The sequence below is a fragment of the Miscanthus floridulus genome, chromosome 9 (genome assembly GCF_019320115.1).
Source record: "Miscanthus floridulus cultivar M001 chromosome 9, ASM1932011v1, whole genome shotgun sequence".
Taxonomy (NCBI): Eukaryota; Viridiplantae; Streptophyta; class Magnoliopsida; order Poales; family Poaceae; genus Miscanthus; species Miscanthus floridulus.
Genome location: NC_089588.1, coordinates 116098391 through 116122988, shown reverse-complemented (window position 1 = coordinate 116122988; position 24598 = coordinate 116098391). Strand labels below are relative to the sequence as shown.

The following is a 24598-nucleotide window of genomic DNA, read 5'->3' as shown; positions in this document are numbered from 1 at the left end:
TGCCTAACAGCTTCGACACTCGGCATAGGGAGGAATTAAAAAAATTACATTTTTTTAAATACCTTTGCCGAGTGCCCCTGTGAAGGCACTCAGCAAAGAGGAAATTTCTAACAAAAAATTTCAAAAAACCTCTTTGTCAAGCGCCTTATTCTTGGCACTGGGCAAAGACCGCCTTTGCCGAGTGCCATGCCCCGGTGCTTGGCAAAGTTTTTTTTGTTTTTGGCCTCCAAATTTTTTGTGCAGCCCTTTTAAAGTACCAGGAACTCCTCATTAGAAGTAGTGGTAGTAGTAGTAGTAGAACTAGTGGTAGTCATAGTAGCAATAGGGGTAGTAGTAGTAGTAGTAGTAGAACTAGTGGTAGTAGTAGTAGCAATAGTGGAAGTAGTAGTAGAAGTAGTGGTACTACTTGGATATATTCTTCTACATGGATTGATATCCAAACTACATGGCTTCTCTTGAGACATATGTGCTTGTCGGCCATCGTGCCATTGTTTTTTATAGGTTTTGGAAACCTCACCGTGTAGGGGAGGTTCTGCCAATTTTTTTAAAATGACAGTATTTTGTTCCATTTTTGTAGAGAAGAGCTCGTCGGAGCCGAGTCGGAGTTCCCATTGCCATGTCGGTCTGCCTGCACTGCGTCGCCTCGCCACTACACCGACCCGCCACGGCCTCGCTAGCCTGACTCCACCACCACCCTAGGTATAACCCCTCTTTCCGTATCATGGCCGTAGATCGCGTAACCCAGTTTGGCATCTCCCGTTCGAAAGAGATACGGTTGGAGGTATGCAGATCTTTACATATCTATGACCATATCAGTTTCGGATTGTCCATGTTTTTTGGATAGCCCGCGGATGCGTACATGGGTTAGTTTCCATGGTCTGCTCTGGTCCGAGATAGAGTTTCGGCATCACCTCCCTGTTGTTCTCCAGATACACACTCTTCTTTGGCAGGACATGTATCTAGAGAACAACAGGGAGGTGCTGCCGAAATTCTGTCTCGGATAGGAGTAGAGCATGGAAACTAACCTCATCTATGCATCCGCAGATGGGATTAGGACCTATCCTCACCAATTAGACAGTAGGAACACCATGTAGATGCAATTGATGGTTACATTACTCGCTGATACATATGTTAGAGGATGAATGACCGTTAGTGGATGTACATGGGCTAGAGAAGTCAGAGTGATTACACCACGGAATGGATGAACAAGACCGAAGCTTTCTTGAACAGTGCATTTGGCAAGGCTGCTAAAGGACGTTGCCTAGTTTTGTGTCCCTGCAACAAATGTGGAAACAGGAGAAGGGTAAACAAGGTGGAAATGAGTAAACATCTTGTGAAGAATGGATTTACATCAGACTACACCCGGTGGGTCCACCATGGTGAAGCCCATCGTATGAGAGAGGAGGTGGTGAGACCACGGGTGGAGGCTTTTGATGTTGATGCCGGGGTAGCAGACATGTTAGATGACTTTCACCAAGGATAGTTTAATGAGGGACGTGAGAAGGAGGAGATGGAGGCAGCCGCACAGGCGTTCTATGACATGATGGACTCAGCACAGAAACCCCTTCACGATCGGTCAACGGTGTCTCAACTGGATGCCATTGGACGCTTAATGGGGTTGAAGTCCGAGTTAAACTTGAGTCAAGAAGGCTTCAATAAGATGTTGGCCGTGATTGGCACCCTGCCTTCGAAGGGCCACATTCTGCCAAAGAGCATGTACGAGTCACAGAAACTGCTTCGTGCATTTAAGATGCCGTATGAGCAGATACATGCTTGTCCGAAGGGGTGCGTCCTATTTAGGAAAGAACACGAGCATGCAAAGTTCTGTCCAAAGTGTAAATCCTCTAGGTACCTAGAGGTAGACTTTGATGATGGCCAGAAAATGCAACTTACGATCCCCGTGAAAATCCTATGGTACCTTCCGTTTCTACCGAGGATCCAACGGCTATACAAGACCGAGGAATCCGCAAAATAGATGACATGGCACAAAAATGGCAAATGGTACAATCCTGACAAGATGGTACATCCATCCGATGGTGAAGCTTGGATCCGCATTAATGACATACATCATGACAAAGCAGATGAGGCTCATAATGTATGTGTCGCGCTGGCAATAGATGGGTTCAATCCTTATGGAATGATGGCTGCCCCATACACATGTTGGCCCGTCTTCGTTATCCCCCTTAATCTCCCCCCGGTGTCTCCTTTCAATGACATAACATATTCTTGTTGTTGATAATTCCTGGACACCCAGGGAGTAATATGGGTGTGTTCATGGAGCCTGTGTTTGATGAATTGGTCCATGCTTAGGATGAAGGGGTATGGACATATGATCGAGCTACAAAGACAACCTTCAAAATGCACGTTTGGTACAACTACTCCCTGCATGACTTCCTGGTGTATGGGATATTCTGCGCCTGGTGTGTTCATGAGAAGTTCCCATGCCCAATATGCAAGGAAGGTGTGAGGTTCATTTGGTTGCAGAAGGGTGGCAAGTATTCGTCGTTCGACAGACATCGTCAATTCCTACCTCTTGACCATCCATTCTGACAAGACATCAAGAACTTTTATGAAAGGTGTCAAAGTGACAAACCCTGCACCGCGGATGATGACTGGTGCCGAGGTTCATGCTCAGATAGATGCTCTCGTGCCCAATGAAGAAGGTGGTTTTGTGGGATATGGTGAGCAACATATGTGGACTCATATCTCAGGCATGACGAGGCTCCCCTATTTCGATGACCTTCTTCTGCCACATAACATTGATGTATTGCACACTGAAAAGAATGTCGCCAAGGCACTTTGGGAAACACTCATGGACACTGAAAAGTCTAAGGACAACCCTAAGGCTAGAGTGGACCTGGCAACGTTGTGCGATAGACCAAATCAAGAGATGCAGCCTCCTAGTCGTGGCAAGACCTGGAGGAGGCCTAAGGCCGATTTCACCTTGAAAAAGGACCAAAGGAGGGAAGTACTTGAATGGATCTAGACGCTAATGTTCCCTAATAGGTATGCAGCGAATCTAAAGAGGGGAGTGAACTTAGGCACTCTGCGAGTCAACGGGATGAAGAGTCATGACTACCACATATGGATTGAGCGGCTTCTTCTAGTGATGGTTCGAGGCTATGTCCTGGAGCATGTCTGGCAAGTGCTGGCAGAGTTGAGGTACTTATTCCACCAGCTTTGTGCCAAGGAGCTCTCTCGGACCATCATTGATGACTTGGAAAAAGCGGTACCCATGTTGCTCTGTAAGTTGGAGAAGATCTTTCCACCCAACTACTTCTTGCCGATGCAGCATTTGATTGTGCACCTCCCGTATGAGGCACGGATGGGGGGGGGCGTGCAGGACCGTTGGTGCTATCCAATCGAGAGATGTCTAAAGACTGTTCACAAAAAATGTAGAAATAAAGTCAAAATTGAGGCTTCCATTGCAGAGGCATACATTCTAGAGGAGGTGTCGAACTTCATAGAGAAATACTACACTGAGAACCTTCCTAGCATTTATAATCCACCCCCTCGTTACAATGCTGACGAAAATGAATCGAACCTCAGCCTTTTCCAAGGGAAACTCGGAAGCGCAAGTGCATCGACCACTAAGCAATTGAAAAATGAAGAGTGGAGCAGTATCATGCTATATGTGTTGACCAACCTTGTCGAGGTGCAGCCATTCATTGGGTAAGTTCTGAACGAACTTGTTTCATTTCGCCGTATGTCCTTGTTTCTTCGTCCAACCCCCTTGTTTCTCGTTGGTACAGGGAATTTCTTCATCAATCCTAGCATGGATCAAGGCAACCTACCCCGCAAGAAAATGATACCCTTCTTTCACAGGGTGCGGGACCAGAGAGCCCCGATTTCATTTGTTGGTTCAAACAGAAAGCCCAAACTGATGCACCTATAAGTGACGAGCTGAGACAGGTTGCAAACGGTTGTGCCATTAGGGTCAAGTCATTTACTGGTTATGATGTGAATGGATATCGTTTTCACACAGCAAGCTACAAGCAGAGTCGGCCCAATCGAAAAACCACAAACAGCGAAGTTGTTACGCCTGACACTGATGGACTCGACTATTATGAAAGAATTGAAGAAATCTATGAACTATCATTCTATGGTTCCAAACCTCTTACTCCTGTCATATTCAAATGTCACTGGTTTCATCCTGGAGTAATGAGACGGACCCCTAAGCTTAGGCTAGTCGAGATTTGATAGGATTCTGTCTATCTAGGAAAAGATGTCTATATTGTGGCTCAACAGGCCATCCAGGTTTATTATACGTCATACGTGTGCAAAGATGCCGAGCATCTTAAGGGTTGGTCTATTGTGCATAAGGTATCGCCACATAGTAAACTACATGTCCCAAATGATGAAGATTACAACTTCAACCCAAACGCATATGATGGAGAGTTCTATCAAGAAGAGGGGCCACAAGGGAGGTTTGACATAGACTTAACCGAAGAGATAGGAATGGAAGTAGACAATGAAAGAGATGATGACGAGGACGAGGATGCTGGAGATGAGGTGCGAAATCTGAAGGACATACAAATGCTTGAGCGATTACGTTTAGGCAATGACAATGAAGACAACATTCCTCCTTCGTATAGTGTTGATGAGTTGGACAATGTTGATAGTGATAACGAGACCTATGATCTAGCTAATCTCAATCATGAAGATTATTTCTAATACATGTAATACTATGTTTTTTGTAATTATGTTTTGTTCATTTTTGCACCTATTTCTAATTACATATTGTTTTTCTTTTTTATTGCAGGTGATTGAACAAAGATGACGGGCGACCATCATATGTTCGTGACCTCGATTTACCAAAGACCACGCCGGCTGCAGGAGGAGGCGGAGGGATCAGACAGGAGGAGGAGGAGGAGGACCGCCAGCCGTAGGAGGGGGTCGTCTCCTCCCACGCCGCGTGAGGAGGAGCTGGAGGAGGACTTGAGCACTTATTATTATATATGTGACATATATTGTGATGGATGTGATATGTGTGGATGGATGTGTGGATGGATGAGATATATATGTGATTGATGAGATATATATGTGATATATGTTTGTATGAATTTATTTGTCATGATGGAATGTAAAAAAAATTAAAAATTGCCGTTTTGGGTCACTTTGCTGAGTGTTGCACTCGGCAAAGGACCCGTTGTCGAGTGCCATGGTCACAGCACTCGGCAAAGCTGGAAAAATGGACGCTCGGAAAACCATTTTTCTAGCTTTGCCGAGTGCCATGACCATGGTACTCGGCAAAGAATTTTTTTAAAAAAAAAATTCAAACTTTGCCAAGTGCCGGCCAGAGGGTGCTCGGCAAAGAATTTTTTTTTAAAAAAAAAATTCAAACTTTGCCGAGCGCCGGCCAGGGGGGCACTCGGCAAAAAAAATTTAGAAAAAAATAGAACATCTTTGCCAAGGGCCGGATAGAGGGCACTCGGCAAATAAATTTTTTTAAAAAAAATAAAAAATCTTTGTCGAGTGCCTGCAGGGTTGGCACTCGGCAAAGCGACCGTCAACGGGGCCGGCGCCGTGACGGTCGCTTTTCTTTGCCGAGTGCCCCCGGGGCTCTCGGCAAAGCCTTTACCAAGTGCCTGATAAAAGATACCCAGCAAAGAGGGCTTTGCCGATCAATTTTTTGCCGTGTGTTCTTTGCCGAGTGCCGCACTCGGCAAAGGCTTTGCATAGGGCAATTTGGACTTTGCCGAGTGCCTCAGGCACTTGGCAAAGAACTTGAATCCAGTAGTGTCCTGGGCTCATATATGATGTGTATCTGGTTTTGTTCTTAAAACCAGGTGCTACATGACTCAGAGGCCTCCACAGCTATTGCCACAAATCGCTCCCCTCTTTTTCTTAACAACATTCTTGTGTCTCCTTCATTTGTTAAGAATCTCATCTCTGTTCGTTCTCTTACGCGAGACAACAATGTGACTGTCGAGTTTGACCCGTTTGGTTTTCCATCAAGGACACACCGACACAAATGATGCTCCTACGATGTAACAGTACCGGCGATCTGTATCCTCTGGCACCATCATCGCCGGAGGCTCTCCTCACTACTACGCCCACCGTCGACCTCTGCACCTCCGATTCGGACATCCAGGACACAAATCTCTCCATCACACCCTACATCACCTTGACTTCAGCTGCTCCAAGTCTTCTGGTCATGTTTGTCAGTCTTGTCGATTTGGGAAGCATGCCAGGCTTCCATTTTCTTCTTCGAATTCCATGAGCTATGTTCGCTTCTAGATTGTACATGCCGATGTTTGGACATCTCTCGTGTCTAGCTGTTCTGGTTTTAAGTATTATCTTGTCTTAATCGATAATCTCACTCACTATGTTTGGACTTTCCCTTTGCGATGTAGGTCTGATGTTCTTGCTTGTTTACTATCTTTCCACGCATATGTTCAGACATAGTTTCAACTCCCTCTGATTTCACTCAAAATCGACAATGGAAAGGAGTTCGATAATCATGCTCTCCGCACTCACCTTGCTGCTCATGGCATTGCCCTTCGTCTCTCATGTCCTTACACTTCTTCTCAGAATGGAAAAGCCGCGCGTATAATTCGGACTTTGAATTGTTGGAACCGGTGGTGACCACCGAGTTCATGATCTTGGAGCTGGCTTACAGCCGGCCCGGCTCGTTACCACGATCCTACGCTCCCATAGGTCCCAGGTCCAATGGAGCTACAACATATAAGGCCTTTGGGCCTTACTCAACCCAAAAGACTAGCCTTATAGGTGGGGGCTTCTTTCGCCTTATATGTTGTGCTCCCCCACCATCGCTACATGATGTGGGACTAAACCCCAACAATCTCCCCCTTAGTCACACATCGGGGTGTCCCCGCCATATGTGTGACGCTCGATATTTTTTATTGGGTTTAGCTTTTCTGACCATGGGCTCATGATACCAATTGTTGGAACTAGTGGTGACCACCGAGTTCACGATCTTAGAGCTGGCTTACAGCCGGCCCGGCTCGTTACCACGAGCCTGCGCTCCCATAGGTCCTAGGTCCACCGGAGCTGACAACATATAAGGCCTTGGGCCTTCCTAACCCAAAAGACTATCCTCATAGGTGAGGGTTCTCCTGCCTTATATGTTGTGCTCCCCCACCATCGCTACACGATGTGAGACTAAACCCCAACATAGCGATGGTGGGGGAGCACAACATATAAGGCGAAAGAAGCTCCACCTATAAGGCTAGTCTTTTGAGTTGAGTAAGGCCCAAAGGCCTTATATGTTGTAGCTCCGGTGGACCTAGGACCTATGGGAGCGCAGGCTCGTGGTAACGAGCCAAGCCGGCTGCAAGCCAGCTCCAAGATCGAGAACTCGGTGGTCACCACCGGTTCCAACAATTGGTAACAGAGCCGGTACCCAAGGTCAAAAAAAGCTAAACCCAATAAAAAATCTCGAGCGTCACATATGGCGGGGGCATCCCGATGTGTGACTAAGGGAGAGATTGTTAGGGTTTAGTCCCACATCGTGTAGCGATGGTGGGGGCACAACATATAAGGCGGGAGAACCCTCATCTACAAGGCTAGTCTTTTGGGTTGGGAAGGCCCAAGGCCTTATATGTTGTCAGCTCCGGTGGACCTAGAACCTATGGGAGCGCAGGCTCATGGTAACGAGCCGGGCCGGCTGTAAGCCTGGTCCAAGATCGTGAACTCGGTGGTCACCACCGGTTCCAACATGAATAACTGCATTCGCAGTCCTCTTCTTCATGCTGGCATGCCACCTTCTTTTTGGGTGGAAGCTCTATCCACGACCACCCACCTTCTCAACAGTCGACCCTGCCACGCCAGTGGCAAGCTTACTCCCTTTCAGCTTCTGCTTCGTGCTCCACCCAGCTACGACCATCTTCGCGTGTTTGGCTTTCTCTGCTTTCCAAACCAGGCCACCACCACGCCGAACAAGCTGAGTGCTCGATCCACCGCTTGTGTTCTTCTTGGGTATTTGTCAGATCATCGAGGCTATCGATGCTTTGATCTTGCTACCCGGCGCATCCTTACTTCGCGTCATGTCGTTTTCGATGAACATCAGTTCCCCTTTCACGCTGAACGGGCGACTCCTTCTCCTTGGGTTGCTGTTCCCGATCCGGCAACAGACATGGTCGTTCTTCAACAACCAGCTCCGACCTCAATTCCGCCACACGCTCCCTAGCTGGTCCTTCGAGAACTTCCACCTCTATTCCTCCACCCTCCCCACCTTCACACCAGCCCTTGCCTTCACCGTCCTTCGGGAGTGCTGCGCCCGCGGTCGTCATGTCTTCTCCGCTGTCCGCAGCATCCAACCCGCCATCGCTCGGCGTCTCTCCCTCCGTGCCTGTACATCCGATGATCACTCGTGCACGGGCTGGTGTGTACAAGCCTAATCCCAGATATGTGCTCGCCACAGACTCGGCAACCTCTCTAGCTAGTCCAGTCTCTCCCCTTCAATCCTCCGTTCGCGTGGATCTGCGCGATCCCAACTAGTATGCTGCGATGGAACATGAATTCAGCGCGCTTCAGGCCAATCGTACCTGGAGGCTGGTTGATCGCCCGCCTGGTGCCAACATCATCTCTGGGAAATGGGTTTTCAAGCACTAGTTCAACCCGGATGGTAACCTCGAGCGGTATAAAGCTCGATGGGTCGTTCGCGGCTTTACCCAGCGTGCCGGCGTCGACTTCGGTGAAACCTTCACGCCGGTCGTTAAGCCGGCCACGATTCAAGCCGTGCTCACCATTGCTGCTTCCCATCAATGGCCCACGTGACAACTCAATGTCTCCAACGGTTTTCTTCAAGGGCATCTATAGGAATATGTCTTTTGTCAGCAGCCCACTAGGTTTGCCGATGCTTCCCGACCTGACGCTGTCTGTCGTCTCGACAAATCCCTCTACGGCCTCCATTAAGCCCCACGAGCGTGGTTTGATCGCTTCGCCAAGTTCGCCATCAGCATCGACTTTTCCCCCACGCGCTCCGACTCGTCCCTCTTTGTCCTTCGTCATGGATGACATGTTGCCCACCGGGTACAGCCAGGACTTGCTGCAGCACATCGTCGTGCCGAGTTTGCCGTCAAGGATCTCGGCAAACTACGGTTCTTCCTCGGCATCGAAGTCAAACGTACGGCTGCTGGATTCTTCCTTTCCCAGCAACGGTATGCGGAAGATATTTTGGACCGCGCCGGCATGGTGAACTGCAAGCCGGCGAGCACACCCATCGACACCAAAGGCAAACTTTCCTCGGACGGTCCCAAGGTCGACGACGCCAAACAGTACAGGAGCCTGGCCGGCGTGCTGCAGTACCTAACTATAACGCGCCCGGACCTGGCTTTTGGGTGCAATAGGCACGATCCGCGCGGACCGCATCAGGCTGTACTGAAACGCAATTTGCAGTACGTTCGCGGGACGATCAGCATGGGTCTGTGTCTCCACGACAGCTCCGATCTCACCATCCCGGCGTACTCCGACGCCGACTGGGCTGGCAGCCCTGACTCACAGCGTTCGACGTCCGGCATCTGCATCTTTCTAGGGGACGCCCTGGTGTCGTGGTCCTCCAAGCGGCAGCCACGGTCTCTCGATCGAGCGCTGATGCTGAGTATCGCGCCGTCGCCGACGCCGCTGCTGAGTGCATATGGTTGCGGCAGCTACTTGATGAGCTCTAGTGCTGCGTCACCAAGGCCACCGTCACCTATTGCGACAATGTCTCCACTGTGTATTTGTCCGCCAATCGAGTGCTTCACAAATGCACCAAGCACATAGAGCTGGGACATTCATTTTGTTCGAGAGCGTGTCCAGCTCGGTGATCTTCGCGTCCTCCATGTTCCCACTGGTGAATAGTACGTCGACGTCATGACGAAGGGCCTTCCTACCTCAATGTTCCAGGAGTTGAAGCAATGCGTTCTGCTGGCCACATCTGCGGTTGGTCAGCGCCCTCACATCGTGTTCGTACGGTGACCGCGCGCGTCGCCTACGTTTTGTAACTGTGCGCTCCGCGCACACGGTTTTGTACTCGGTATAAATATTCTTCAGAGAGCAATACAAACAGTCGTTGGCTCCTATTCTTGTCTTCTACAAGTAGGGCTGGCACATGAGCGGACACCTCACCATCCAAAAGCATTGCTGCTGTGCATGACAACAGCTTGAGGCAGCACTTGTGCGGTTTGTTTGGCTGATAAGACATGGCTAAAAGTACTATTGATTGATTTGTTGTGAGCGAAAAATATTGTTCGTTGCCTGAAAAAGTACGGATTATAAGACAAGCGAATAGGACAACTATAAGTTTCGTTTCGGTTTAATTTCCTCAGAGGCACTTGTGTGTCACCATGATGCTCCTTGCTCCAGCGCTCCAAACCATCAATAATCGTCATATCCGTTTGAGTTTGTTTGGCTTATAATCGTACTTTTTCAACCAACGAACAGTATTTTTCTCTCACACCAAATCAGCTAATAGTACTTTCAGCCACGGTGTCGATACGGGACCCACGGGATACACCGCAAGGAAGAGAGGAGATCTAGTTTGATTAAGATTCCTCCCATATAATCCTAGTAGTAATACCACCCTATAATCCTACTAGGACTCTACATTGTAAACCAACTAGGACTCTAGCCTCCTGATTATATAAAGGAGGGCAGGGCTCCTTAGATGGGGGTCGAGTAGAAGAAACACAAGGCAACGCAACACTTTACAATCAATCCAACGCAAAGGCTAACGCCGACTGGACGTAGGGCTATTACTCGATCACGGTCGAGGGCCCAAACCAGGATAAATCGACTGTCTCTTGCATTTACCATCGAGTTCCGCATATGCTGAGTCCCGAACAAAACTGCCCCTGGGTACCCCCGTGGCAGGCTATCGGTGGTGAAACATCAACAGCTGGCTCACCAGGTAGGGGCTTTCGGCGAATTTGCATCCGAGAGCTCGACGGACCTCGACAACATGATCTTCTCGACGGGATCAACCTTCATCTTCAGTTCATGGATCTACGAGGCAAGCGACGATGGCAAGCTCCAAAGCCGTCTCCTCAAAGATTCGAATCACCTTGAACACCTTTCTATTTCGACGACTACGACAGATCAACTCACCGGAAGATTCGTGCAGCTCATGATGTCCGATCCAACTCAGATTTCGTGGCTTTGCGCATCCGACTCACACTCAGGCTCCGCATCCGAGATGGATTCTTTACCGAGTTCTTTCGAGAAACCAAGTTCTTTTCCGGTGGGGCTCCAGAACGGGACCTCGGCCTATCAAGAAAACAACTCAGAATACACTCAGAGTCCTTTCATGAAGTCGGGTCATCTCCCAATTGGACTCAACAATATAGCAAGATCTTACCAAGACCCGCTCCAAGAAGTTGCCGGTCCAGTACGACGGCTATGGCTTACCGGAGCATAGGAAGGTCTCATACTAACCATGACATCTCAAGATTGCCTCGTCCATTGGCCGGGTCCTATTCCCAGAAGCAGCAATGCCCGATTAGTTGATGAGACAGCCGTTCTACCCTACTAAAAAGGTAGTATGCTCTATGACACCGATGCCTCCACAGAAGACATCAACATCTCATGCAAGGCAGACATAGAAGCAGTACATGCCCGAGAAGTTTTTATGGTTCGACAATCACCGCTGATGCCGCCACAAGAACCAGATGTCAGATCCTCAGATGAGTCAGAATCCAACATATCTCCCAATGCCCTAGAATACGATGGCGAGTCTGAGGGCCAGAAACAAGCCAGAGAAAGAAGAAATAAACTAAAAGAAGGTCGCAGACGCCGTGCTAGACAACACAAAGAAGCTGGATCAAGTATGAGACAAAATTAACCAAGTACAACAAGAAGAAATATGATCAAGAAGTCAGAGAAAGACGAGCAGCCAGGGCACACAATGCTCCATATGATAAGATCCGAGAAGTGTTAGAAGAACTTAAAGCCATTTCACATTCCAATGAAGAACAAGAGCGACTCCGAGAATTTTTACGAACAACATCCTTAAAAGCACACGACGGAACGACCCGCTCTAGAATACCCGCCGTTTCAGCCGGGCAAGAAGTACAAAGTCAAAGGAGGTCTGCTTTTGAAAGACTAGGGCCAAACGGAAGCCACGACCGAGGAAGCAGAAAAAACCATACTCAGAGTAGCCAAGTTGAGCATACTGGCCGAGAGCAAAAGAGCTGAAAAGATGCTTGAGCCCACCGATGAGGGTAGCTAATAAGCTAACACCCGATCCAAAAAGCAAAATGGCTGAAATCACGCCTGAGCATACCGGCTGAGAGCAAAAGAGCTGAAAAGATGCTTGAGCCCACCGATGAGGGTAGCTAATAAGCTAACACCCGATCCAAAAAGCAAAATGGTTGAAATCATGCCTGAGCATACCGGTCGAGAGCAAAAGAGCTGAAAAGATGCTTGAGCCCGCCGATGAGGGTAGCTAATAAGCTAACACCCGAACCAAAAAGAAAAATGGCTGAAATTATGCCTGAGCATACCGGCCGAGAGAAAAAGAGCTGAAAAGATGCTTGAGCCCGCTGATGAGGGTAGCTAATAAGCTAACACCCGAACCAAAAGCAAAATGGCTGAAATCATGCCTGAGCATACCGGCTGAGAGCAAAAGAGCTGAAAAGATGCTTGAGCCCGCCGATCAGGGTAGCTAATAAGCTAACACCCGAACCAAAAAACAAAATGGCTAAAATTATGCCTGAGCATACCGGCCGAGAGCAAAAGAGCTGAAAAGATGCTTGAGCCCGCCGATGAGGGTAGCTAATAAGCTAACACCCGAACCAAAAGCAAAATGACTGAAATTATGCCTGAGCATACCGGCCGAGAGCAAAAGAGTTGAAAAGATGCTTGAGCCTGCCGATGAGGGTAGCTAATAAGCTAACACCCGAACCAAAAGCAAAATGGCTGAAATTATGCCTGAGCATACCGACCGAGAGCAAAAGAGCTAAAAAGATGCTTGAGCCCGCCGATGAGGGTAGCTAATAAGCTAACACCCGAACCAGAAACCAAAATGGCTGAAACAAGCCAGTTGTCTGACTACTCGTCACAGTTTCCGACTACTTTGGCTACGGTGACCAACTACTCGACAGCTCATGTCCAAGTACTCGCAAGCTGATGCTCGGGGGGCTACAACCACCGGGGTCTCCTGAGCGCAAAATGCCAGGATCGCGCGCTGATTCTACCACGCGGCCGTCAATCAAGCTAAGTCATGGTTTAATATGTTTTCAACTATTCTTTAATCATCATATATCTCTGGATATTATCCATATGCCTCCGCGGCTCTACTATAGTTGATTTACCTAGGTTGCTGAGGCCTTAATCCGTGAAGCCTACTCGCCGGAAAGGGAACCATTTTCTGGACCACGTCATCAAATAAGGAGCTCGCCCACCGCTGGCTGCCTTACTTGGCGACTACTTCGTTGGGTGAGACACACGCCCCGCACTGTCTTACTCGGTTGCTGCTCAACAAGTCGCCAGGATGTCTGACTACTCGGCCGCGGTGATCGACTACTCGGTTGGGGTGATCAACTACTCGACAGCTAAGGTCAACCTTGTTGCGGTGATTTGGAAATTCTAAGGTGGGGTGATACGGGGTCTCCGGTGAGGGGACTGCCCACCCGAAGCCTTTTGACGGATTATCTAGGTTGCCTTACTTGGACCGGATCATGATCGAACGAGAAGATTTTGCGTCAGCAAGATGAGCATGAATATGAGGATGCACGTGCATATTTATATATACTTTCATTATTCAAGCGAAACAAAGGAAGAGGCATGACATGCAGCAGCATGCAAGAAGACATCAAGCGCGCAAGCTAATTATGGAAAGTACTCGGTGGCGCAGCTCTGTTGACTTGCAACGGTATATGGATAGTCTACTGCAATTCACGGGTTACTTGGATACACCCTTGAGAATGTCTACAAGATCCTACATATCCCCAGAAGAGGTTTTCAGTTCTTTGAAAAACTTAGATTCAAGACCCTCTAACTTTTTGTTCCAAATAGCAAGAGGCTCGGGGGCTACACTCAGTGAGTGCACTTTTTTCTTTGAAAAAGCGCACGTCACCAAGAAGACTTCTTCAAGATAGACCACTTCAAGGCCTCACGACAAAAAGAACCCGGACCGATCTATATCCGAGTTCTTTTTGAAAAAGAACCCGGGTATATGCTCGGGAGCCCTTCGATGAAGAATCAGAGCAATTTCAAGATAAGACCCTCCAGCTCCTTGTTCCAAACAGCAAGAGGCTCAGGGGCTACACGATGGGAGTATTTTTTCTTCAAAAAAGCACACACCACTCGAAGATCTCAAGAAGCGCTACATGGTTTCACTCAAGAAAGCACTCGGGCGACGCTTGTTCCTACTCGGCAAGACCTAGAGGAACAAAACAAGGCTTCCGGAGTTCAACCATGAAGTGCTCGGGGGCTTGTCGATACGGGACCCACGGGATACACCGCAAGGAAGAGAGGAGATCTAGTTTGATTTCGATTTCTCCCATGTAATCCTAGTAGTAATACCACCATGTAATCGTACTAGGACTCTACATTGTAAACCAACTAGGACTCTAGCCTCCTGAATATACAAAGGAGGGCAGGGCTCCTTAGATGGGGGTCGAGCAGAAGAAACACAAGGCAACACAACACTTTACAATCAATCCAACGCAAAGGCTAATGCCGACTAGACGTAGGGCTATTACTCGATCACGGTCGAGGGCCCGAACTAGGATAAATCGAATGTCTCTTGCGTTTACCGTCGAGTTCCGCATACGCTGAAGCCCGAACAAAACTGCCCCGGGTACCCCCGTGGCAGGCTATCGGTGGTGAAACATCGATAGCTGGCTCGCCAGGTAGGGGCTTTCGGCGTATTTGCATCCGAGAGCTCGACGGACCTCGACAACATGATCTTCTCGATGGGATCAACCTTCTTCTTCGGTTCATGGATCTGCGAGGCAAGCGACAATGGCAAGCTCCAAAGCCGTCTCCTCAAAGATTCGGATCACCTTGAAGACCTTTCTATTTCAGCGACTACGACAGATCAACTCACCGGAAGATTCGCGCAACTCGTGATGTCCGATCCAACTCAGATTTCGTGGCTTTGCGCATCCGACTCAGACTCAGGCTCTACATCCGAGATGGAGTCTTTACCGAGTTCTTTCGAGAAACCAAGTTCTTTTCCGGCGGGGCTCCAGAACATGACCTCGGCCTACCAAGAAAACAACTCGGAATACACTCAGAGTCCTTTCAAGAAGTCGGGTCCTCTCCCAATTGGACTCAACAATATAGCAAGATCTTACCAAGACCCACTCCAAGAAGTCACCGGTCCAGTGCGATGGCTACGGCTTACCGGAGCACAGGAAGGCCTCATACTAACCATGACATCTCAAGATTGCCTCGTCCATTAGCCGGGTCCTATTCCCAGAAGCAGCAATGCCCGATTAGTTGATGAGACAGCCGTTCTACCCTACCAAAAAGGCAGTATGCTCTATGACACCGATGCCTCCACAGAAGACATCAACAACTCATGCAAGGCAAACATAGAAGCAGTACATGCCCGAGAAGTTTTTATGGTTCTACAATCACCGCTAAGACTGCCACAAGAACCAGATGTCAGATCCTTAGATGAGTCAGAATCCAACATATCTCCCAACGCCCTGGAATACGATGGTGAGTCTGAGGGCCAGAAACAAGCCAGAGAAAGAAGAAATAAACTAAAAGAAGGCCGCAGACGCCGTGCTAGACAACACAAAGAAGCCTAGATCAAGTACAAGACAGAATTAACCAAGTACGACAAGAAGAAATACGATCAAGAAGTCAGAGAAAGACGAGCAGCCAGGGCACGCAATGCTCCATATGATAAGATCCGAGAAGTGTTAGAAGAACTTGAAGCCATTTCACATCCCAATGAAGAACAAGAGCGACTCCGAGAACTTTTACGAACAACATCCTTAAAAGCACACGACGGAACGACCCGCTCTAGAATACCCGCCGTTTCAGTCGGGCAAGAAGTACAAAGTCAAAGGAGGTCTGCTTTTGAAAGACTGGGGCCAAACGGAAGCCACGACCGAGGAAGCAGAAAAAACCATACTCAGAGTAGCCAAGTTGAGCATACCGGCCGAGAGCAAAAGAGCTGAAAAGATGCTTGAGCCCACCGATGAGGGTAGCTAATAAGCTAACACCCGATCCAAAAAGCAAAATGGCTGAAATCACGCCTGAGCATACCGGCTGAGAGCAAAAGAGCTAAAAAGATGCTTGAGCCCACTGATGAGGGTAGCTAATAAGCTAACACCCGATCCAAAAAAGCAAAATGGCTAAAATCACGCCTGAGCATACCGGCCGAGAGCAAAAGAGCTGAAAAGATGCTTGAGCCCGCCGATGAGGGTTGCTAATAAGCTAACACCCGAACCAAAAAGCAAAATGGCTGAAATTATGCCTGAGCATATCGGCCGAGAGCAAAAGAGCTGAAAAGATGCTTGAGCCCGCCGATGAGGGTAGCTAATAAGCTAACACCCGAACCAAAAGCAAAATGGCTGAAATCACGCCTGAGCATACCGGCCGAGAGCAAAAGAGCTAAAAAGATGCTTGAGCCCGCCGACGAGGGTAGCTAATAAGCTAACACCCGAACCAAAAAGCAAAATGGCTGAAATTATGCCTGAGCATACCGGCCGAGAGCAAAAGAGTTGAAAAGATGCTTGAGCCCGCCGATGAGGGTAGCTAATAAGCTAACACCCGAACCAAAAGCAAAATTTGCTTAAATTATGTCTGAGCATACCGGCCGAGAGCAAAAGAGCTGAAAAGATGCTTGAGCCCGCCGATGAGGGTAGCTAATAAGCTAACACCCGAACCAAAAGCAAAATGGCTAAAATTAGGCCTTAGCATACCGGCCGAGAGCAAAAAAGCTGAAAAGATGCTTGAGCCCACTGATGAGGGTAGCTAATAAGCTAACACCCGAACCAAAAACCAAAATGGTTGAAACAAGCCAGTTGTCTGACTACTCATCACAGTTTCCGACTACTTTGGCTGCGGTGACCAACTACTCGATAGCTCATCTCCAAGTACTCGCAAGCTGATGCCCGGGGGCTACAACCACCGGTGTCTCCTAAGCGCAAAATGCCAGGATCGCGCGCTGATTCTACCACGCGGCCGTCAATCAAGCTAAGTCATGGTTTAATATGTTTTCAACTATTCTTTAATCATCATATATCTCTGGATATTATCCATATGCCTCCGCGGCTCTACTACATTTGATTTACCTAGGTTGCTGAGGCCTTAATCCGTGAAGCCTACTCGCCGGAAAGGGAACCATTTTCTGGACCACGTCATCAAATAAGGAGCTCGCCCACCGCTGGCTGCCTTACTTGGCGACTACTTCGTTGGGTGAGACACACGCCCCACACTGTCTTACTCGGTTGCTGCTCAACAAGTCGCCAGGATGTCTGACTACTCGGCCGCGGTGATCGACTACTCGGTTGGGGTGATCAACTACTCGACAGCTAAGGTCAACCTTGTTGCGGTGATTTGGAAATTCTAAGGTGGGGTGATACGGGGTCTCCGGTGAGGGGACTGCCCACCCGAAGCCTTTTGACGGATTATCTAGGTTGCCTTACTTGGACCGGATCATGATCGAACGAGAAGATTTTGCGTCAGCAAGATGAGCATGAATATGAGGATGCACGTGCATATTTATATATACTTTCATTATTCAAGCGAAACAAAGGAAGAGGCATGACATGCAGCAGCATGCAAGAAGACATCAAGCGCGCAAGCTAATTATGGAAAGTACTCGGTGGCGCAGCTCTGTTGACTTGCAACGGTATATGGATAGTCTACTGCAATTCACGGGTTACTTGGATACACCCTTGAGAATGTCTACAAGATCCTACATATCCCCAGAAGAGGTTTTCAGTTCTTTGAAAAACTCAGATTCAAGACCCTCCAACTTTTTGTTCCAAATAGCAAGAGGCTCGGGGGCTACACTCAGTGAGTGCACTTTTTTCTTTGAAAAAGCGCACGTCACCAAGAAGACTTCTTCAAGATAGACCACTTCAAGGCCTCACGACAAAAAGAACCCGGACCGATCTATATCCGAGTTCTTTTTGAAAAAGAACCTGGGTATATGCTCGGGAGCCCTTCGATGAAGAATCAGAGCAATTTCAAGATAAGACCCTCCAGCTCCTTATTTCAAACAGCAAGAGGCTCAGGGGCTACACGATGGGAGTATTTTTTCTTCAAAAAAGCACACACCACTCGAAGATCTCAAGAAGCGCTACATGGTTTCACTCAAGAAAGCACTCGGGCGACGCTTGTTCCTGCTCGGCAAGACCTAGAGGAACAAAACAAGGCTTCCGGAGTTCAACCATGAAGTGCTCGGGGGCTTGTCGATACGGGACCCACGGGATACACCGCAAGGAAGAGAGGAGATCTAGTTTGATTAGGATTCCTCCCATGTAATCCTAGTAGTAATACCACCATGTAATCCTACTAGGACTCTACATTGTAAACCAACTAGGACTCTAGCCTCCTGACTATATAAAGGAGGGCAGGGCTCCTTAGATGGGGGTCGAGCAGAAGAAACATATGGCAACACAACACTTTACAATCAATTCAACGCAAAGACTAACGTCGACTGGACGTAGGGCTATTACTCGATCACGGTCGATGGCTCGAACCAGGATAAATCGACTGTCTCTTGCGTTTACCGTCGAGTTCCGCATACGCTGAAGCCCGAACAAAACTGCCCCGGGTACCCCCGTGGCAGGCTATCGGTGGTAAAATATCGACACATGGCTTATCAGCCAAACAAGTCCAAACGAACAGGACGAATAAGCTTTTGCTTCGTTTCCGTTTGTGGTTATTTTAAATTATTTTTCATAATGACGGATGTGGGTAATTTAGATGCAGAATTAGCGATTACTTTATGTATTTTTTTATAATAACGGAGTTGGATAATTTTTTTTTGTAAACAACAATAAATCCAATGGCTATTGCCGGTAATGATGATTAGAGTCTAACAAATTAAATGCTAGATTTTTCTGACCACTATGAGAATTTTTAGGATTTATTAATTTTTCTTAGCACGTCTGTTAGGGTTTTTAATTAGTAATACGGATATATTTATTTAAGCTTTCACAGTTTCCCAGTCAAATTAAAGTTTTAAAATCTTCATGGATATTTTCAAAGTATTTACGACTACCGACATCACTACTAGTAGCCTGTCAATGCAAGGAAGAGACGCACACGGCTGTTCCGTTTTGTCTGTGTCCAGATATTATCGACCAAATGAACGGCTGGAAACAACACAGTGCGAAAAGTACACTCTTCTGGCGTGGCCGATTGCGACGACGTGTAGCGACTGGCGTCGGATCGATGAGACGGGCAAATGGACACTGTATCTGTATCAGGGGCGAGTAGGCGACAAGCTCGCTGCCAGATTTTACAAAAGATTGGATCGTCGTGCGGTGTCTGTTTGCTCTCATAAAGCACCGAATCACTGAAGCAGCTAGCTAGCATCGTAAACTGGGAGGTGAGACGCGCGCACGGAGACGTACGGAGGGAGAGGGCCATGGCGGCCGCCGGCGGGAATAGCAGGGGTGAGCGGTGGAGCCTGGCGGGCGCGACGGCGCTCGTCACCGGCGGTAGCAAGGGGATCGGTCACGCCATCGTGGAGGAGCTGGCTGGCTTCGGTGTGCGGGTGCACACGTGCTCGCGCAGCGCGGCAGATCTGGAGGCGTGCCGCCGGCGGTGGTCCGAGAAGGGCCTGCACGTCACCGTCTCCGCCTGCGACCTCGCCGTGCGCGCCGACCGGGAGAGGCTCATGGAGACTGTCAAGGCCACCTTCGACGGCAAGCTCGACATTCTGGTAAGCTGAAACCTACTGTCCTATCCCGTACATGCTATCCATGTCCATTCGACGACGGCAGATCACACGTCAATACTGAACGTCCATGCATGATGCACCTCCTCTCATTCCTGTTTTTTTAATGCATCCTTTCCTGTAGGGGATTTAGCTCCTTCAGTTCCTCAAAAAAAAAAAGATGTTGCTATATTCCAGGCGCCTGAGATTTGCATTTCTTTAAGGCGACGCATCTCAGCCCTTGGATCCGAAACGGACGGTCCAGATGAGCCCCTATTCATCTTCTTCCTCCAGGCTCCAGCAGCTCTTACCCCCGCCACAGCAGAAGTCACCTCCGCAGCCGCCCACCGCCCCGCCGCGGTAGGGTCTTATCGGAGCTCTGCTGCTGCGGCCGCGGTCGCAGAGCTCCGGCGAGACCCTACCACACCTGTGGTAGACTCCCTCTGCTCCTTCCTAGCTCCTGCCGTCGCTTTCTTCTTCAACTCCGGCGAACGGTCAGGACTCCCCAGCCCCTACCTAGCTGGCCGCCTCCACCGTGGCTAGGGCTCCAAACTTCCCGGGCGCCGACCCCACCGGCTGGCCCTGTCTATCTCCCCGGGGCCCCTCGTTTTACTAAGGTCACCGATGTTGGGAGAGAGAGAAGATAGGCTCGCCGGAGTTGGGGCGAGAGAGGAGAAGCTCGCCGGAGTTGGGGCGAGGTCCAGAGGAGGAGGAGGGCCTACCTCGCCGCCGCCGCCGCCGCGTGGGGAGAGAAGGAGATACGTGTGCATGCGCGTGGGGAAGGGGCGCGAGCGCCATCGGCTAAACAACCAGCACATCTCAGTCGACTGAGATGTAGAAAGAGTGGAAAAAAAACTAGCGCAAAAAAAAGGGTTTTTAGAGATGGGTGTTGAGCGTTTTTAAAGGCCTGCTACCGAGCCCAACTGCAGTCCGCATGTGGACCAGTGCCACGCTGCCACAGATCGATCTCACTGGAGCCATCGATGGTGTCAAGCTTGAGGACAGAAAAGCCGAACCAGAGCCGAAACACAGGTTTCTCCACTATGCTCTGTGCCCGTGGCTCGGCAGCTTGGAGTGAGAGAGGGTTGCCACCGTGTTGAGTCGGGAGAGAAACGGCGAGAGAGAGCTAAGTGTGTGCTTATATATGCATGTTCAGTTTTAGGCCTCGTGAGCCTCAGGCTCATTTAGTGAGACAAACCTCTTAAGAAGTGCCTCTGTTAATGGATTTTTGACTTGTGTTAGCTTTAAAAATGAGTCGACCGCCTCTGAAAATTATTGGTTATCTTTAGAGACTACCTTACCTTTTTGTCTACCTCTATTAACGAAACATCTTGTCTATCAAAATCATTTTTGTAGTAGTGATATATACATGCTTGCACGTACACAGGTGAACAATGCGGCGCAGTTGTTCCCGAAACCGGTGGCGCAGTGCACGGCGGAAGACTTCTCACGTTGCATGGCGATCAACCTGGAGTCGTGCTTCCACCTTTGCCAGCTCGCGCATCCTCTCCTCCTTAATGCCTCCCTCGCTGGCGGCGGAAGCGTCGTCAATGTCTCCTCCATTGGAAGTTTGCTGGCCTACCCCGACGTCACCCTCTATGGCACTGCCAAAGGTATAGGCCTTTATAATTTTCCAAATTCACAAGACTTTTCAGATATTCTGATTTCAGAATACAATTCTAAGCATAACTTCCAATGTTTTAAAGTAAATAATTATTCATTTTTATTGTTTTTATAACGTCTGACAAAGTGTTGTATTAGAAGAAATAAATTAATTAAGGTTGTTTGTCAAGATGATGGAAAAAATTGTCCAACTACTTGCCAAGACAAGTACAAGTGGGAATTGTTCTGTTCGAATTTTGAATTTGACATTCCATTTTCCTTGTTAAACTGCTTGGTATACGGCACAACACAGAAACTGGAAAATTCGAAAGTATTTAAATCACACACACACACACACCGTAAGTTTAAATTTACTTGTTTGAGATACTCCCTTCCTCCTGAAATATAAGAAATACAGAGTTCAATGTTTGTACCAAATTATAACAAACACCCAAAAGACCCATGTATACCTCATTAGTGTCTATTACCAACATAACTATTGTAATCACAGAGGGTATATACGTCATTTATCTTACCATATGTTATGTCCTTGAAAGTAAATTTGTTTTATTTGCGCGCATGTCAGCCGGAATGAACCAACTAACAAGGAGCCTAGCCACCGAGTGGGCCAGCGATAAGATTCGTGTGAACTGCGTGGCACCTGGGGTGATCATGACCGACATGGCGAAAGAGGTACTTATACTCCTAACTATGGAGACATAATTAATACAGTATATATAATTGCCGACATGAAATTAGTTGACAATGTAAATTAAATACTCCTAATAGGCACCACCAGAGGCCATTGAGCAATCGTTAACCAGGACCCCTATGCGGCGGGCCGGCGAGCCGGTGGAGGTGGCGTCCATGGTGTCCTTCCTCTGCATGCCGGCGGCGTCCTACGTCACTGGCCAGGTCATCTGCGTGGACGGCGGCTGGACCATTAGTGCCTGATCTAGCAGGTGATTTAGCCGCCACAGAATAACGCTCGTCGTGTTCTTGTTTCGTCGTCCAATCCGTTTGTCATTTCGCGTTCTGAACTGCAACCTCCGCTGGTTGTCTTGTTGTTTTTTATGACTGCGTATTTTCTTTTGTGGCACCACGCTACTGTGTCTATATTTTTGTTATGACAATTGCTCTAGTAGTCCTCTCTCCTAGAATTGCACGCATCTCAAAAGTAGCCCACCTTTTTTTTATTAGTTATCACACAATACCATGCAGAATCTTACGGCGCACCCACACTAATCCTACACTATCAGCATCTTTGAAAATTGGGCCGACAAAATCTCGAGGCGAGATTAATCAGTTATTTCTCAGTTACTATTATTTACCGGCCCGGCCCTTCCAAGACCCAAACAAGGTCCCAAGTGGGTCAACGTATCCATCTCCGGCCTTCGGATCAGCCATTTCGTTATGGACGTCCGCAGGCCGCAGCCGACTAATGCCCATGTCGCAGGTAGGCGAGGACGGCCACCACAATCACAATGGATGCGCCGTTGACGCCGCCGACCAAGGCAGCACACTCATGGATCCTGCATTCTTCTGGCTTGTGCCATGGCCTAGTAACTGGCTCGCTGTCTTTTGAAACTCATGATGATGATATTTTTTTCTCGAATACGCAAAAAATTTATGTATCATTATAATTAAGAAGAAGAGTTTAACCATACAAATGACACGCTTCTTATGAGCGTCCTAGGTGGTCTTAAAGCTGTGACTGAAACATCGAATGATGATGATATTGATGCATGTGTTCTGGTGAAAGATCTTTCATTTGGAGCTGCTGAACGAATGCCAAAAAAAATTACATTACAACCTGACACGATCATGTTTTCAGCCCAACCCAACAAACAAACGGCACAGACAGTAATTATTGACCAGACGGGGACGGCCGAGTTCCAAGGTGAACTATTGGCCTGTCGGTGACGGCCAAGCAAACAAACTCCATTATCTTGTTGCCGTCTGGGAGTCGTCCACCGCCGTGTACTCCGCCGGTGGCTTGAGGATCAGCAGCGCCGCATTGTTCACCTGTACGGGCACTTACTTCGCCGTGTATGGGATCCCCGGAGCCGGAGCCCGGAGATGTATGGTTTCACCTTTAGCTTACCAGGATATCGAGCTTGCCGTCGATGGTCGCCTTGACCGTGTGCATGATGAGCTTCTCCCGGTCGGCGCGCACGGCGACGTTACAGACCGAGACGGTGACGCGGAGCCCCATCTCGGCCCACCCCCAGCGGCACTCCACAGGTCCGCCGTGCTGCAAGCACACGTGTGCACCTGAGCACAGAACCCGGCCAGCTCCTCCACGATCGCGTGGCCGATCTCCTTGCCGCCACCGGTTACCATCGTTGTGGCGCCGGCCAGGCTCCACCTCTCGCCGCTGGCCGCCGCTGCCATCCTCTGTTTCTGTGTCTCCTGTGTGTTCAACCAGTACTACAATGATGCGATGCCACTGCGACTTTTGTGATTGCAGTAACAAATAATTTGAGGACGAAGGGCACTTCTCAAGGAGAAAGAGCCACCTCAGCCACGTATATAGTTGGCCAAACGGGCCGCCCGGCACGACACTAGCACGGGCATGGCCACTACTACAAAAATCATTTTTAGAGGCGGCTGGTAACCTTTTATAGAGGAGGTTTGGCCAGCCGCCCCTATCGAACCGTCTCTACAAATCATGTATTTGTAGGGGCGGTTCTCAGGTCGCTCCTACAAATCGATTTGTAGGAGCGGCTCCCCTACAAATAGATTTGTAGGAGCGGTTGTAGTGCCAGCCGCTTCTATAATACCTATTTGTAGGGGCGGTTTAATCTAGAACCACCCCTATACGTTTTTCCACAAAAAAAATTCAAATTTACAATTCAAATTCGACCAGAATTGTTTGTTTCCGCGTATTTCATCCAGCGTTCGCGTTGCCGAACGCCGCGCGACCAATGTTTCGAACCGCGTTCGCGTTGCCGAACACCCCGCGACCAACGTTCCGAACGCTACAAGCACAGTAGTATTATATAAACTATAAATTACAAGTCCAATTCATAAGAATATATACAATCCATCATTAAATATATAAATTCCATACACATTGATATCAACGTCATAGAGCTAGCCTTTTAGGCTCATGAAGGTGTTGGTACTGAGGATTTCTACCTAAGTCAGACTCTCGGTCATGGTAGGCGCCTTTGATGTGTACAATCTGGTCCA

At 48.6% G+C, this 24598-nt stretch overlaps 3 protein-coding genes across 3 annotated transcripts; 2 read left to right on the top strand and 1 right to left on the bottom strand.

The window, feature by feature from the left end:
• Nucleotides 1–9156: 9156 nt before the first annotated feature.
• LOC136480662 (uncharacterized mitochondrial protein AtMg00810-like) lies at nt 9157–9729 on the top strand. The gene has a single exon (XM_066478141.1). It carries the CDS (start codon nt 9157–9159, stop codon nt 9727–9729), a length of 573 nt encoding a protein of 190 aa, XP_066334238.1.
• A 9643-nt stretch (nt 9730–19372) lies between these two features.
• LOC136482732 (noroxomaritidine/norcraugsodine reductase-like) lies at nt 19373–22563 on the top strand. Its single transcript, XM_066479927.1, has 4 exons — nt 19373–19807; nt 21189–21414; nt 21990–22096; nt 22193–22563. The coding sequence occupies exons 1-4, from the start codon at nt 19511–19513 to the stop codon at nt 22355–22357; spliced, it is 795 nt and encodes a 264-aa protein (XP_066336024.1). The 5' UTR covers nt 19373–19510; the 3' UTR covers nt 22358–22563.
• A 784-nt stretch (nt 22564–23347) lies between these two features.
• Nucleotides 23348–23797, bottom strand: LOC136480661 (tropinone reductase homolog At2g29290-like). Its single transcript, XM_066478140.1, has 3 exons — nt 23744–23797; nt 23508–23657; nt 23348–23428 (listed from the first exon to the last, which is right to left on the bottom strand). The coding sequence occupies exons 1-3, from the start codon at nt 23795–23797 to the stop codon at nt 23348–23350; spliced, it is 285 nt and encodes a 94-aa protein (XP_066334237.1).
• Between the last annotated feature and the right edge of the window lie 801 nt (nt 23798–24598).